The sequence below is a fragment of the Melanerpes formicivorus genome, unplaced genomic scaffold, assembly GCF_026170545.1.
Source record: "Melanerpes formicivorus ecotype bairdi unplaced genomic scaffold, bMelFor1.0.p_v2 SCAF_6, whole genome shotgun sequence".
Lineage (NCBI taxonomy): Eukaryota > Metazoa > Chordata > Aves > Piciformes > Picidae > Melanerpes > Melanerpes formicivorus.
In genome coordinates this window covers 20,469,980-20,484,003 of record NW_027142358.1, presented here as the reverse complement: position 1 = coordinate 20,484,003, position 14,024 = coordinate 20,469,980, and the positions used below count along the sequence as shown (strand labels likewise).

At 37.7% G+C, this 14,024-nt stretch overlaps 1 protein-coding gene across 6 annotated transcripts in view; it reads right to left on the bottom strand.

The window, feature by feature from the left end:
• Positions 1-2,861: 2,861 nt before the first annotated feature.
• The window catches only part of WAPL (WAPL cohesin release factor), a 144,815-nt gene continuing 133,652 nt past the window's right edge, over positions 2,862-14,024 (bottom strand). For all 6 annotated transcript variants that reach the window (XM_068140030.1, XM_068140033.1, XM_068140035.1 and 3 more), the window contains 9 exons: positions 13,236-13,333; positions 11,461-11,537; positions 10,117-10,292; positions 9,728-9,843; positions 8,867-9,028; positions 7,551-7,758; positions 6,267-6,355; positions 5,668-5,763; positions 2,862-5,294 (listed from right to left, as the gene is read on the bottom strand). In XM_068140030.1, the coding sequence (XP_067996131.1) occupies positions 5,229-5,294; positions 5,668-5,763; positions 6,267-6,355; positions 7,551-7,758; positions 8,867-9,028; positions 9,728-9,843; positions 10,117-10,292; positions 11,461-11,537; positions 13,236-13,333 (1,088 nt within the window). In that variant the 3' untranslated portion in view covers positions 2,862-5,228. The remainder of the gene's footprint in view (positions 5,295-5,667; positions 5,764-6,266; positions 6,356-7,550; positions 7,759-8,866; positions 9,029-9,727; positions 9,844-10,116; positions 10,293-11,460; positions 11,538-13,235; positions 13,334-14,024) is intronic.

Here is a 14,024-nt window from a genome sequence, read left to right as displayed (position 1 = left end):
GGAAAAGAGCAACACACAAACTACTGCTACTCCCTCAGCTGACCAACACTGAACACGACATAGTCACAGGGTCAGCTTTACAGGTGGGATAAAATTCCTGCAATTCTTTCCTTTACTCTGAAGAGTCCTCATTTCCATATCACCTAATTTTACTCTGCAAATTTTACTTCTCTTCCAGTAATATTTACCCATCAATAAACCTTCCTCTAAATAACTTTGGGGCACCAAAGACTGATTAGAAATTTGAGTCTATGCCATAGGTACTGCTGGCCTTTAGTCCTGGAGTACCAGATAATGCCAAAAGTTTGGGGTTGGGAGACAGTTGGGAAGACGGGAATTCTCCAGTGTAGTTTACTTCCGTTCCAATGAGGACTGCTTTTTCCAAGGCTTCTTACTCTCTGCATCAGCACAGATGCTTGTTGTTACAGACAGAGCATGGCAACCCAAGGCTTAACCTAGAGGTGTAAATTAAGTTCAATATTCACAGTTGGAATAAAGATCCTTGTGGCATTAGTAAGTTAATCTACCCCTGATAAGGAGTTCAAGCCGCTGCATTATTTATAATGGTTTCACTTTAATTTACAGTGAGACTACCTGCACCTACTGATGCTGCAAACATCTTAACAAATTAAAGTCTCTTACAGAGGGGGACTTTAAGGCAGGTAAAAAAGAATATGTATGAATGTCTTCTGTTACAAGAAACTAAAAGAGTCCACTGGTATCCTTCACCCAAAACCAAATTAACATATTACACAAAAGAGGACAAGAAGCAGGGTCAAGAATTACATTGGTCTGGTTTGGAAAACACTTGGTTAGCAGGATTCAGGGCAAATTCCCATCTCATTATCTTCACTCAATTAATGAGCCATCCTATAAAGAAGGGCTTGATGCAGAACAGCAGCCACTTAAATCCTCTCTACATTTTGAGCATTTGTTTTCTATGCCCTTCAAACAAGAGTAAGTACCACATTAATGAGAAAAAATAGACACTAAAACTTCACTGAAAGCCACACAGGTTTGCCTGGTAATAGCCCCAGCTAACCAAGTATGCTTTGACTTCTGCTTACTCAGGGGAGGAATTACTGATATCCAAAAAGGAAAAATGAGAGAAGACAGAATATCTGCCAGTGCACCTGACAGCAAAAACATCTTTATCAGTTCAGCGAGGTACCCGAGACTGAAAACACAGCTGAAACAAGAACTTCCATTTGAACCTTCTGTTCCAGGAAAAGATAAAAAGAGGTAACATCCTAAAATTGTTCAGAGAATTCCCACTATCTTCTTGTCCACCCAGAAGTGGCTAGTTCTCTAGCAAAACTGCACTATTCTGGGTGCATGCTTGGCCAAGATGCATGGCTCAGGGGGAAGAATGAAGCTTTATACCTTTGTGACCACTGTCCAGTCTTCTGCTCTGAGAGACTCAATCTGCTGACAGCGAAAGAAAACTCCTCCAGGAGGCCAGCTTGAGAAGTAATCCCCAGCAATACTACCTGCTTTCACATTAAGCTTCTGATACATCAGAACCATATCATGTTGGATCACTGTTAGTATTCATATCTTTCAAAACAGTCTGAAAGTGGATTTATGTGAAAGGCTACAACTCCCAAATGTTCTAGAGAAGCTTCACAATTGTCCTGTAAATCTACTATACAACTACCTGAAGGGAGGTTGTAGACAGGTGGGGGTTGGTCTCTTCTCCCAGGCAGCTAGCACCAGAACAAGAGGACACAGTCCCAAGCTGTGCCAGGGGGAGTTTAGGCTTGAGGTGAGGAGAAAGTTCTTCACAGAAAGAGTTGTTGGCCGTTGGAATGGGCTGCCCAGGGAGGTGGTGGAGTCACCATCCCTGGAGATGCTCAAGAGGGGACTGAATGTGGCACTTGAAGCCATGGTTTAGTAGCCATGAGGTATTGGGTGATAGGTTGGACCTGATGATCTCTGAGGTCTTTTCCAACCTTACTGGTTCTATGAAATCTGAAAATGCTGCTGTAATCTCAAAGCATTCACACATAATGCTTCCACTACCTAGCTACTGACAAAGTAGTGAAGAGGAAATACTTTTACTAGATGGGGTTCTTTTTGTTTCAGAAACATTTGCTTACATAACACTGTATTTGCCTCCTACAGGGCCACATACTAATAACATACTGCTCCATATTTCAACCTTCGGTAACAGCCCTTTACATCACAGAACTGAAATTACATTATGCTGATGCTTGTTCAAGTGGCACTGAGATGATACATGATATTGAACTCACTTTACAGCTCATGAATTATTGCATATTGGATCTGTACCTAGTTGCATCAAATAAGGAGAAAATCCATGGGAAGAGAATCCATCCTGACATTAAAGCATTGTTGAGATTAACGGAGAAACAGCAACGCTCATGGTAATTTGCTCATTTTTCACTGAATAAGGAAGCCATTAGCATTGCCCCCCAGTGTGAAAATTATCACCATAGTAAGAACTGCCCTCTTTCCCCTGTGCTTTACCATCTTTGGGTTATTCTAACTACAGTTCTTCAGAGTTGTTGTATACCCCTTCAGCTGAAAGATCACAAGCAATTTATGTGAACTCCAAAATGCATCACAAGACTGAGAACACCATCTCCGCAAAATTCTAAGGTTTTGTTGGTGTGACTGCCACAAGCCCCAGGTCCAGGCACTACATTTTGTTGTCCCAACTCACCAGTGAAAAAATGAGCACTACCTTCAGGATGCCCCTCCACTATTTTTTTTTCCCTCCTTTTCTTCTCTTTTTTTTCTTTCCCCTTCTTTCTCTCCCTTTTAACAATTTACCTGACACTGCCTTCTTTCTGCAATCACTCAGAGGAGTGTTTTATTGCATGTTAAAAGACAAGATATGTATTGAAAGTAGCAATTTTATTTGAGTTAAAATTATTTACAAAAACCCAAAGACATACTTCATGAAACTGGTACAAACTATTTTTCCTGCCGTTGGCTTTTGCTCCAAAGATCACAGCTGAGAAATACTGTATAAAATAAAAATAGGATTGGATTCAGAAAAGTACTCTACTGTTCTAATTTCCAATTGAGAGTATTTACACATATATTTACAATGGAAAAAAAGTTACTTTAAAACTTTAATTTGTAAGTTGGCCTCAAGTACCCTTCAATGCAGAGTTATTTGAGGGTCTAACACACAAAAATGCACTGCAGTTCATAGGGTGATTTCTCCCCCCACCCTCAAAAAAAAAAAAAGTAATCTGCATTTGTCAGTGCTTGACAATTAATTACATTAAAAAAAACTGTTAAACACTGAGGTAAATCAATTCCCAACCAATTACCAGTGTAACAAAGAAAGGTAGTTGTCCCTGCTTTCCCCCATCGTGACATCTCTATTGTATTTTCTCTTGCCGTCTCTCCATAGGAAACTACAGAATGATCGATTTGAAATCCCATGAGAAGCAAAAAAAATCATTAAAATCGCAAAAGTAGATGGGCAAAATAGTCAATCATTTCCTCCTGCTGTCCATCATTTGCATACAGCTGGTCTTTCTCTCCCAATACTGATTGTTTAACTAAGGGGAATACAACCTCAAAAACTTTTCTAAGTTACACTGATACCCTAAGTTATAGAAGGTGATGAGAGAAAACGCAAAAAAGTATGACCAACACAGGATTTTTGCTGCTAATCAGTTACTTCCTTACAGAATTCCCAACAATCTGCATTATCAAAAATAGGAAGACATAGAAGGCAGCCACTGTATGTAAAAATTTACAGCTGGCACTGATACAAAAGCACGAGTTCTTAACTTTATACATGGAGATAACACAAGATCTAAAAGCAGGTTAGATTTCCTGTTATTTCCTCCTCATTATACATAGAACTAATATTTTTATGGCTTCAAGTTTTACAAATTCAATGGAATAACATGATGGAACTACCTATACAGGTATTTTAAAATGTCAATGAAGCAGATCTCAGAACAGTCTGCAAATATTCTAGACCATCTCAATAAAAATAATTACCAATTCTGTTGGTCTGAATAATGAGTGCAAGAAAAAAAGTAATGTATTTTCTGGGATTCTTTGTTCCATTTGAGTCTTCAAACACAATGCTTTGCTGTGAACTAGACCTCAGACTGAACAAAATCTTAGCTATATCAGCAATTTAAGGCTTTGTGTTGTATGCATTTAACTTTGTCATACTACAGAAGAATGAAATAGAAAGATTATGTCAGCTGGAAACATTAATCCCCATTGGTGTTTTAGCCTCTTGAAAATTCTTCCCCCTAAAACATCCAAATTCTTTGTACTGAGCATTATAAAATACATCTTGAGTGCTTCCTTCAAACAAATTGTAACAGCATTTCAAGTTTTTCCTTATTAAATGTGTAAACTACCCTGGGATTAAGTTGGTTTTGTTTTTTCCTTTCTGTCTTTTAAACAGGGCACAAGTTTTAACAGCTAGGATTTCTTTTGTGGATAACATACCCTCAAATGGCTTTGTATGTTTATGAGTTTGAATGCTTCTTGGAACTACAAAGTGTTATGGTCTATCAGCTTACAGTACATGGGCCATGGTAGTTTTAGAACTGAGAAATCGCTCAACAACCTAATTTCAATCAAAACAGTATAAAAAATAAACTATCCAATCCTTGCCTCTTTGGATTCCAACAAATTTTAAATATAGACAGTAGTTAAGATCACAAAAGTATTTAGAAATTTATATTTTATGATTTTGGAATAATCTAGTAATAAAAAAGCAAGAGCAAATTAAACTCAAATAGGAGCAGTGCTGCTGTCCAGAACTTCTTTATTAGAACATTTGTTTGATACCTCAGTAGCTAAGCTGCCTTTGCACCTGGCTGGCATGAAACAGTGGCTCAACAGTAAACAGCAGTTGCACTATCAGCAGCAAGTTCTTCCCCTTGAAACTTGTCACGAACAAAGCAAGAAAAAAAGATAGGGAGGGTAAACCCTGCCAAAAATATTTAAATACTGCACTGCATCATAAACAGCATAATTCATTTATTTACTTTCCTCAGAACCTTTTCCCCCTCATTTTTGATAGTTGCAGATTGATGTAGTAACTGTCTTTAGAAAATGCTGAATGCACGGTTAAGAGACCAGGTAGCCTTAAAAATCCGAACACGAATGACACAGATGAATGCTCTTGGTATATCCTTCAAGGACTTCTTTCATGACGACTTCTTTTGTCTAAGGGTAGCTCCAGCATTAGAGTGCCTGCAGCGGAAGTTAAGTATCTAGCAGTGTTCCAAGTATTCAATCACCCTAGAGATAGATTTCTGGCCTGTTGTTCCAACAGCACACTGGAAAATGTAATAGAAAACAAAAGTAACAAACAAGCATTTGCAATACCTCTTTAACATATTTGAGAGCTAGGTTCATTTTAGAATTGTAGTATTTAGAATTAAGCAGCAGTAAAAGCAGTTAGGTACAGGGGGAGGATTAAAAAGTATTTCCTGCCCAGTCACAATCAAATGGAATCAAAGTAGCTTCGTTCCATTTACTACCAAATAGCAGCTAAATAGGTTTTCAATAATTAAAACCAAAATCAGGCTATGCTCTTCTGAAGAAACAAACTGAAAAACATTAAATCCTTCTGAAAACGTACAGACTATTAATGGAAAGCACACCTACAAAAACGTCTACATGCAGCAATTTAAAATACACACTACTTACTGTAAGATTCATAAAACTGAGAAATTTTTTGAGCATTTCAGTCATTATCGAGAAGTCTCCTTCAGGTAAGTACTCCCTCACAGTAGTCACATTGATCTAAGAAACAAAGTAAAAATCTGTTTTAATTTGGAAAATATTTTTCTGACACAAAGCTGTATCACTGCATATGTGCATATTCTAGCATTATTAAGATGGCTTTTGCTGTCATCTCTAGGATTTAAGTCTCTCTAGAGCAATACTCATATGTTTACAGTGTTTATCTCTTTTAGGAAACAACAATAAAGATCCTTCTCACCCTCAGACCTCCCCAGGACCTACAGGATTGTCAGCAACTAAAAACCTCACCAGCTTACTCTCCTGACATGGAGACAATCTCCCTTTATTATTTCAAGGGTTGAGAATTCTTGAACAGACGGCCAGCATCCCTCCAAACACTACAACTGGCAACTTTTCACAAAGCTATATACATTGGTGCAGCTTCATCAATGTACCAGCTCACACTGAGTCCTAATGTAACAAACCCATTTCAGTACTGCACATTATTACTGCACTAAAAATGGTATTGGACTTAAGAGAAAGCTATTGACTGATTCCCTTACTGGACTCTCTTGGCAGAGACAGCCTAGAAGCAATGCTGTGTATGAGGCCACAATGCAGTCTTCCATGTGCTTCCCAGCATGCTGAAGAGCTGTAAAGAGAGACAACAGAGTGTATTGTATTCTCTATGCAGCTGCTATCTTTTACTGCTTCAAATACAATCTTTCATTATTGCTTTTCAGAATTCTTTTTTGTCAAAACAAAATAAGCCTTTGGACTGAGACTTCAGAGGCAAAAATAAAATCAGACAAAAATTTGTACTTGCTCACTCAGTGGCACATTCCTGAACAGAACAACAGAATTCATTTGCTTTCAACTCATTCTATTGGAATTTTATTGCCATTTTAATGTGCAAACTGTATGCTTAACACACCAAAATACAAATATAAAAGTTTCATGCGATACTTCAAGCCAGTAACACTTCCACTATAGGAAGTTTCTTATGTTAAGGATAATGGATAAAACAATTTGTGCTAATGACTCAGCACTTTTTGGCAAACCACAAATAGCTGCAGACACCAGTTGGGGAAGCTACAAAATGAAGGCAAGATATAAAGCAAGGTTGGAAAAGTTCATATCCACACCTACCTATTAGAAGATTATAACATTATTAGAAGTAATACACTGCACCTATTAGAACATTAAACAAGAAGGATTGCTGTTTCACACTCGATACATTGTCCAGAGAAACTATGTAACTCAGCTTAGAGATACTCAAATTCCTGCAAGAAACTACCAACAGTGCAGCACATCAAGGCATTACACCCAAGATACCACAGATGGAGTGGAAACCACTCAGATACAAAGAAGATGAGGACAAAAAAAGCATACATGCAAACAAGGAAGGCAGGAAAAAACCTTAATAGCATGAAACAAGAACAGGCCATAATACTCTAAAAAACAAACACACACCAAAAACTGCAAACAAAACAAAAATTAAGGCAGGTCACCTTTAGGACTATTTCAGAAGAACAAGATTATAGTCCAAAAGTCATCACTTCCAGAATATTTCTTACATGTCTCTAAGAAGGTTTGGCTTTTGTTTTTGAAAAGGAACTTACAGAAGGTACTATTAAGGAAAGAAGTGCCACCAGCACTTCTTCCACTACTTGTGCTTCAGCTCTGAACTGCTCATAAAGATCTGTACCAGTTTCTCCTGGGGGATACACTAAGGAAATCTCAGGCCAAGAGATTGCATGTAGATAAGAAGCAGAGGACAAGGTGGGAATTTATGCACTCACAGTGTTCTTTGCCTTTTCTGAGCTCATCACAGTCAGACAACGTACCTTTATTAAGATCAAGTTCTTCATCATCTTCCTCCTTCTTATCTTTCTCTTCAGTACTATCTGTTTTTTCTGTGGAGACCCACTGTATCTCCCCACTTGTCTCTTGCCATTCCCCACTCTTATCATGCTGAGCAGTAGGAGCTTCTTTAATCAATTCATCTGTCTGGCTCTCAGCCAGCTGTGCTGCTCGCTCACGCTCAAGAAATAGCTAATGGGGAAAATTTCAGGAGAACTTCTGTTATAAATTAAACCCTAAACACATTGAAGTAATAATTTATAAAGTTTACTTCCCTTTCACAATTCACCCCTTAATACAGTTAGTCTTCAATATTTTTCTTAACAATGGCTTTCTCTTCTTCAAAGGAAAATACAGTTTATCCCAGAACTACAGGAAAGACCTCCCTCCCTCCCCTGTACTGAGCCAATTTTCAGGCTCCTCTTGGGCATCTTAAGTGTTTAAATTATTTTCTTTGAGACAGCTTAAAGAGTAAAAGTTGCCATATTTTCCTGTCAGTTTTTGTTCTCTACCAACTCTCATTTTCTCTTCATGCTAGCTATCCCCTTTCTGCTCTTCTAGCTCTTCCCTTGAGACAAGCACTCCAAAAATTTGAAACTGGAAAAGCCTTATCAAGGATGTGTCTAAATCAACAATCCGTTTGTGCACTTCTGTGAATTATTTCCCAAAGCAGACAGTCACCAGTTTTAAACATTGCCTTGCCAAGCTGTACACATTACAATGTTTACTATTATAGAACTCATTTACCAAAATTATTGTTGTGGAGTTTTTTATCAAGTTAATAAATACAACATTTAAGAATGTTGTTTCACACATCTATAGTTGTTATTACATCCATATTTTCTTATAAACCATGATACATTTTTTTTCCTTTATAAAGTTTCCAACTCCCAAAAAGACAGCACTTAAAACCCCTAAAATCTACGGCAGCAAAGTATGTAAGAAAGAATAGCTTGTGATTTTTACTGCTGATTTAAAATGAAACTAGTATTAAGCCATTTAGGAACAAGAAAACTGGAAATAGAATGTATAGCAACAAGAAAGCTTTATGGAGTGTGACAGCAGCCTTTGGATGTCTGTGATAATCACAGCAGTGTCTTTTACAACGGAAGCTGTTGTAATGGGCAGTACTGAAATGTCAGAATTGTGAGCAGCACTCCTCTTTCCCCACTCCGATGTATTACTCAAAATACTAACAGGAAACAAATTCTGACAAATCTTCCTTGTTGAGTTCTCCCTTCCCCCCTGAGAGTCTGATAATGAGAAATGGTAACTATTACAAGACAACCACATTTCTTACCTGCACTAAGGCCTGAACAGCATCAATCTGTCCAGTTATTTTTAGGCTATCATCTCCTTCTCCCGTACAGAATGAGTCAAAGGAACATGATGTTTCCATATTGACAAGACAGTGCCTATTCCGAGCACTGTATTCTACTAGATTGATCAACAGACCCAATCCCTGCAAGAATTGGAGTGCCAAAGAGGATTACACACATTAAAAAGTGATAAATTACCAAAACACATCTATCCAGATGAATAATGTCTTTAGGGCTTATCCTGTCTGAGGATACAGAACTTAGTAACACACCTTTAGGAAACAGTATGATAGAAGGATCAGGATTTAAAGAAACACAAGGCAAAAAGGAGATCCCTGTTACACTGTAACTTGCATGCAGGAATCTGTTTACCAATTCTTAATTTAAAAACTTTTTTAAAGATGAGATTCCACGTATAGATTAGGGATTCAAGTGTCCAGCTTTCATATCTTCTCTTAGGACTCTCTAACACAGACTACTTCACTCTTGCTATGTAGGCCACACAGACCCATTTTATATAAGCTGAGGTGAATCTGCCAAAGCCTTTATCTCAAACATGACCTGTATTTCTGACATGGAAGACATTTGAAAATTAGATAATTCACCAATGAATTTAGCTAAGTCTCTTTGTTCATCTAGCAGTGGCCTTTTCCTCACTAAAACCAGGGAAAATGATTAGAGGTCAAAAGCATCAAATTCTTACAGAAGCAGTAAGTACATCATCAAGTATATGTAAGATCCATGAACAATGTAGAGACTGCTTCTTAATTGGAACCACAGCAGTTAAATGCATGAGAACAGGGCAATCATGATGTGTTAATGTAACAACTACAACAGCTTACCAGCACCCGAATATCAAATCTCTGTTCTTGAGGTAGGAACTTCGGAACCTGAAGCACACAATTCATAGCTGTGCCTATCAGACCATCCTGTTCACCCGTTTTTGTACTACCCCATTCTGTAAACAGAAAGAGTGTAGAGGCTTGGTTTGGAAAATATTCCTTCTAATAATCTTAAGCAGGTTGACAAGAACCTTTTGGCCCTAAAGACAAATGAGACTCTCATAGACAAAGCAAATGGCTTTACAGTAATTGCTGATTATTGTAAAGCAAGCACCTACCATATATTAGCTGTTCTATTGCACTGTACTTCGCTACAAGAAAACATTTCACATGAATGCTTTATGTGATGCTTTAACACAGAACATGCTTTTTTTGTTGTTTTGTTTTACCATTATCATTTGTCAGGTTGAGCAAGACACCAATGATGGCCCTCATACAGTCTTCCACTGCTTTACCCACATGGTTAGTTACATTCTGGTGATGCAGAGGCTTGTTGTCTGGTAAACAGATACTGTCTTCAGCACGATTATATCGCTGGATTAACTCCTCACAATGCTGCAGTGCTCTGCAGGATGAAGATGCAGAACAAAATTATCCCCACAACTAACAGGGCATTCCACCTTTATATTCTTTTTACCAGGAAAAACAGTCAAACAGAGATCATGCAGAATTTTGCTGATACCTAAATATTCAGTTCATAGGGACAGATAAAAAAACTCATCACAAAAACCTTTATTAGCTCAAATGAAATTGTGAAAACAAAAAGTCAAAAAGCTTTGTGGCTTAGAGCATCATGAGCTTGAGAGTTCAAGAGCAAAAGTTAATTCTTCCTTTCATCCTCATCACAAGGTCTTACAAAAGATATCTCCTCTTTCTACAAACCCTGGCTCTCATATCCTCCAACCGTCAAGACACAGTATTACTCTGACATTGTTATCTAAATGTTCTCTTCTTCTGTCCTCAGAGCTATTTCCATTCTGTTAGAAATGGAGAACAGGTGACGTCCTAGCACTAAAATCTTAACCTTCTAATACTACTTGACCACAGACATGATTCTACTGTCTGAAATAAGTTTGATGTTAAACTGACAACACTGATTTCAATGTAAATGTCATATATATAGATAGTTGGAAATAGCATAGTAAATGGGAGTGAGAGGCATGTATGTGTTGTGTTTTGGGTTTGGATGTTATGTTTCCAATAAGGTCTTCAATGTTCAGCTTAATTTAATCTCTCATGAAGAGCAACACAAGAGGGATACAACCTCTGCCAGTCATGTGAGATTGTGAAGTGGGTTAGAGGGGTCTGCATGAGCACCTCTGCCAGAGAGAACAGATACGAACAGAATTTTACTAGTTTAATTTTAGTTACACTGTCAATCCCATTATGCTACATTTCAGTAAACACTTAAGCATAATAAAACCACAATAAATAAAAGTAGCTTCCCAACTGCCCTCTTCTGTGTTCGTATTAACTTGGTACAGAAGGAGCTGAATCCACAGTTTGCAGCTTCTACACAATCAACAAATTGAAGCACTGTATATTGGTAGCACTCAGGCAGTTACTCATATTCTCATCTAAATTAACTTCAGCATCACTTTAATGAACGACAACAGTGGAAACTGTGGAATTTTCCCCTCTAGAATCTTCTGCTGTAACAATTATGGAGGTTTATATGCATTTTTGGTGTTATACGCCGTGCCCTGCAAAAATGTCTTTTTGCTACAACTTACTTAGCTGAGGAGACTATGAGTTGTGAGTCTTTGTATGCTATCAGATAGCTCTGATTTTCTGGATTATGCACCGTTACCTAAAAAGAGGGGGAGAAAACAGTATTAAAAGTGGGACTTTTATTTTCTGTGAAAGAGAAATATTCCCTTACACTACCACCCCACTTAATTCAGTTCCATTTTTCTTGGTTATTATCCAGTGTAAAATTTGACTTATCATTGTCCAGTATTTCCTTGGAATTTTCACCTTGTAATGAATCACACAAAATTGTGGCACTGAAGATAAAACCACCTTTCCTGATACAGTAAGTACAGAAACCATGGGCAAAATGCTCTGCCACAGCAGAACCCTGAATTCATTAGTGTCCCAAATGTGTACGTGTATAAAATACCTAAATCTGACCTAGAATATAGTTATATACATAATGCTGGCTTTAGGATTTGACCTCACTTCCATTTCTTAGAGCTTATTATGCAACCAGCCAGAAATAAAAAAAAATATACAGTTTTTCCTTAATTCCCTTGACTGAAATTCAGAATCAATTTTCAGAAACAGAAAAGATTTCTCTCAAATTTGCATGATTTGATTTCTCCCACATTCCTAAGAATCTTGCTACATCATGAACCACCCTTATGTTCAAATTTGAATATTCTACCACTAAACAAGGCTCTTCTACTGTTGCAAAAGCAGAAAGAGGATCTGTTTTCTTACTGTTCAGAAGGCAGGTAAAGAAATAGATACCATTAATTTTTAAGTTTGCACCCTGAATCAGTTTTTCAACAATTGTTCATTTTTTCCCCTCAGTTTTTAGCTTCCTTTTAAACTGTCCTTGACTCTGTCCTATTTGCCTGACGAAATCAAGTTACCACTGTAGCTATCTGCTCTCTCTGCCTTGGATTAAGAGTGTTCAGTAAGATTCATGTACTCTGAATTCCACCATCACTTTCTGAGGTGTGGAGATGCACTGCTCAAACCTCACAGCATTCTTCTGCTTGCTTACTGTACCACAATACAGAAAGAGTAACACTAACAACAAATATGAAACTCAGCAAAACCAGGCACTGCAGAGAAGAGTATGCTCACAGCTTCTGTCAATTACAGAAGTACCATGGATTTTTAGTTCTCTTCACAGTTCTGTTCCATTCTCATAAAAAAATACCGTGTTCAGGAGGAGATTTGATGGGGTGCTTGGTGCCATGGTTTAGTTGATTAGGTGGGTTGGATTGGTTGATAGGTTGGATGCGATGATCTCGAAGTCGTCTCTTCCAACCTGGTTTATTCTATTCTATTTACCATCTCAATATACATGCTCAGCTGGTTACAGGCCTAGCTTGACTTAGAGGGCAGTTTTCTCTTTCAGTGCTTAGCCAGCTGATGGTTGTAAGTAGCAATTCTTAAAATATACATAGATTTATTACTTCTAAGAAAAGCCTGCGTCTATTTTCTCTGTGTTATTTCCAGGCATGCATTAGAGAGTCAAACTTACACAAGATCCGCAACAGCAGCATTTTGTAGGAACTTAAGAAAAAAGCATCATGTTACCTTCAGTTGTTCTTACCCAAAATAAACCTGCAATGCTCTATGTACATAGAGAATGGACAGAGAAATTAAATAACCCCACCACATTCCAGGAACACTGATAAAACACCAGAAAGTTAGATTCTTCTATAAAAAAATAATCAATGTTATCATATAACTACATAATGACATAAATCTGACACTGAAGACATCTGGTTGAGAAAAAGCAGTTTTCAGAAATGCATTTCCTCATACTCACGCTTTCTAGGACCCGTAAACATCGTTCTGCACCCCATAAGGAAGCAACCAGTTTCTCTTCATTCTCATCACTGCTTAGGTGATCCACACATTCTTTAACTAAACCACAAAAAGAAGTTGTATTTCACTATCAGTAAGAGGCCTTCAAAAGCCAAGCGTACAACCTAGCTACTCAGAGAGTCATTTCACAAACCCCTCAATGCTAGGAAACAATCACAAAGCCGTAAGCAGTATTCCAAAAATGTTTCATTTCTCTGGGTAAATTTCAAAAGACAAAACAAATCAGCAATGCCCTTACAACTTTGGCTTTACACATTTGCTGCTACAAATTATATGTGTATTTTGCTTCTCGCTGACAAGAGACTGTACAGCACATGACTTTGTTCTCTGTTCTCTGCACTGTTTTTATAAGAGAAAAAAACGGTACTGCACGCACACTCTCACTACACTTTAAAATACCAAACTGTGTGCAAGTTGAACACTTTTGTCCACCCCCCTGCTTAGTTAAGGCTAGGAATTCTTGAGCTAAAAAAAGCATTTTAGAAATTTTCCTATCTGTGAGATGCTAATTCCAAAAACATAACCAAGGCACCATCCTAAAAAAATTAAAATAAAAAAGGAAACAACACTCCCACCTTTTCTTCTTGGGGGGCTGACTTCCTCTGGAATATTTAGCTTAAAAATATTAGGCCTGAAAATAATTTTGGAAGATTGCAAAGGACATTTGAGTCTAGAATAAGGATGCTGTGTTTGTGTGCTGTACAGAGCTATTTAACACTGTAGCCTGTAC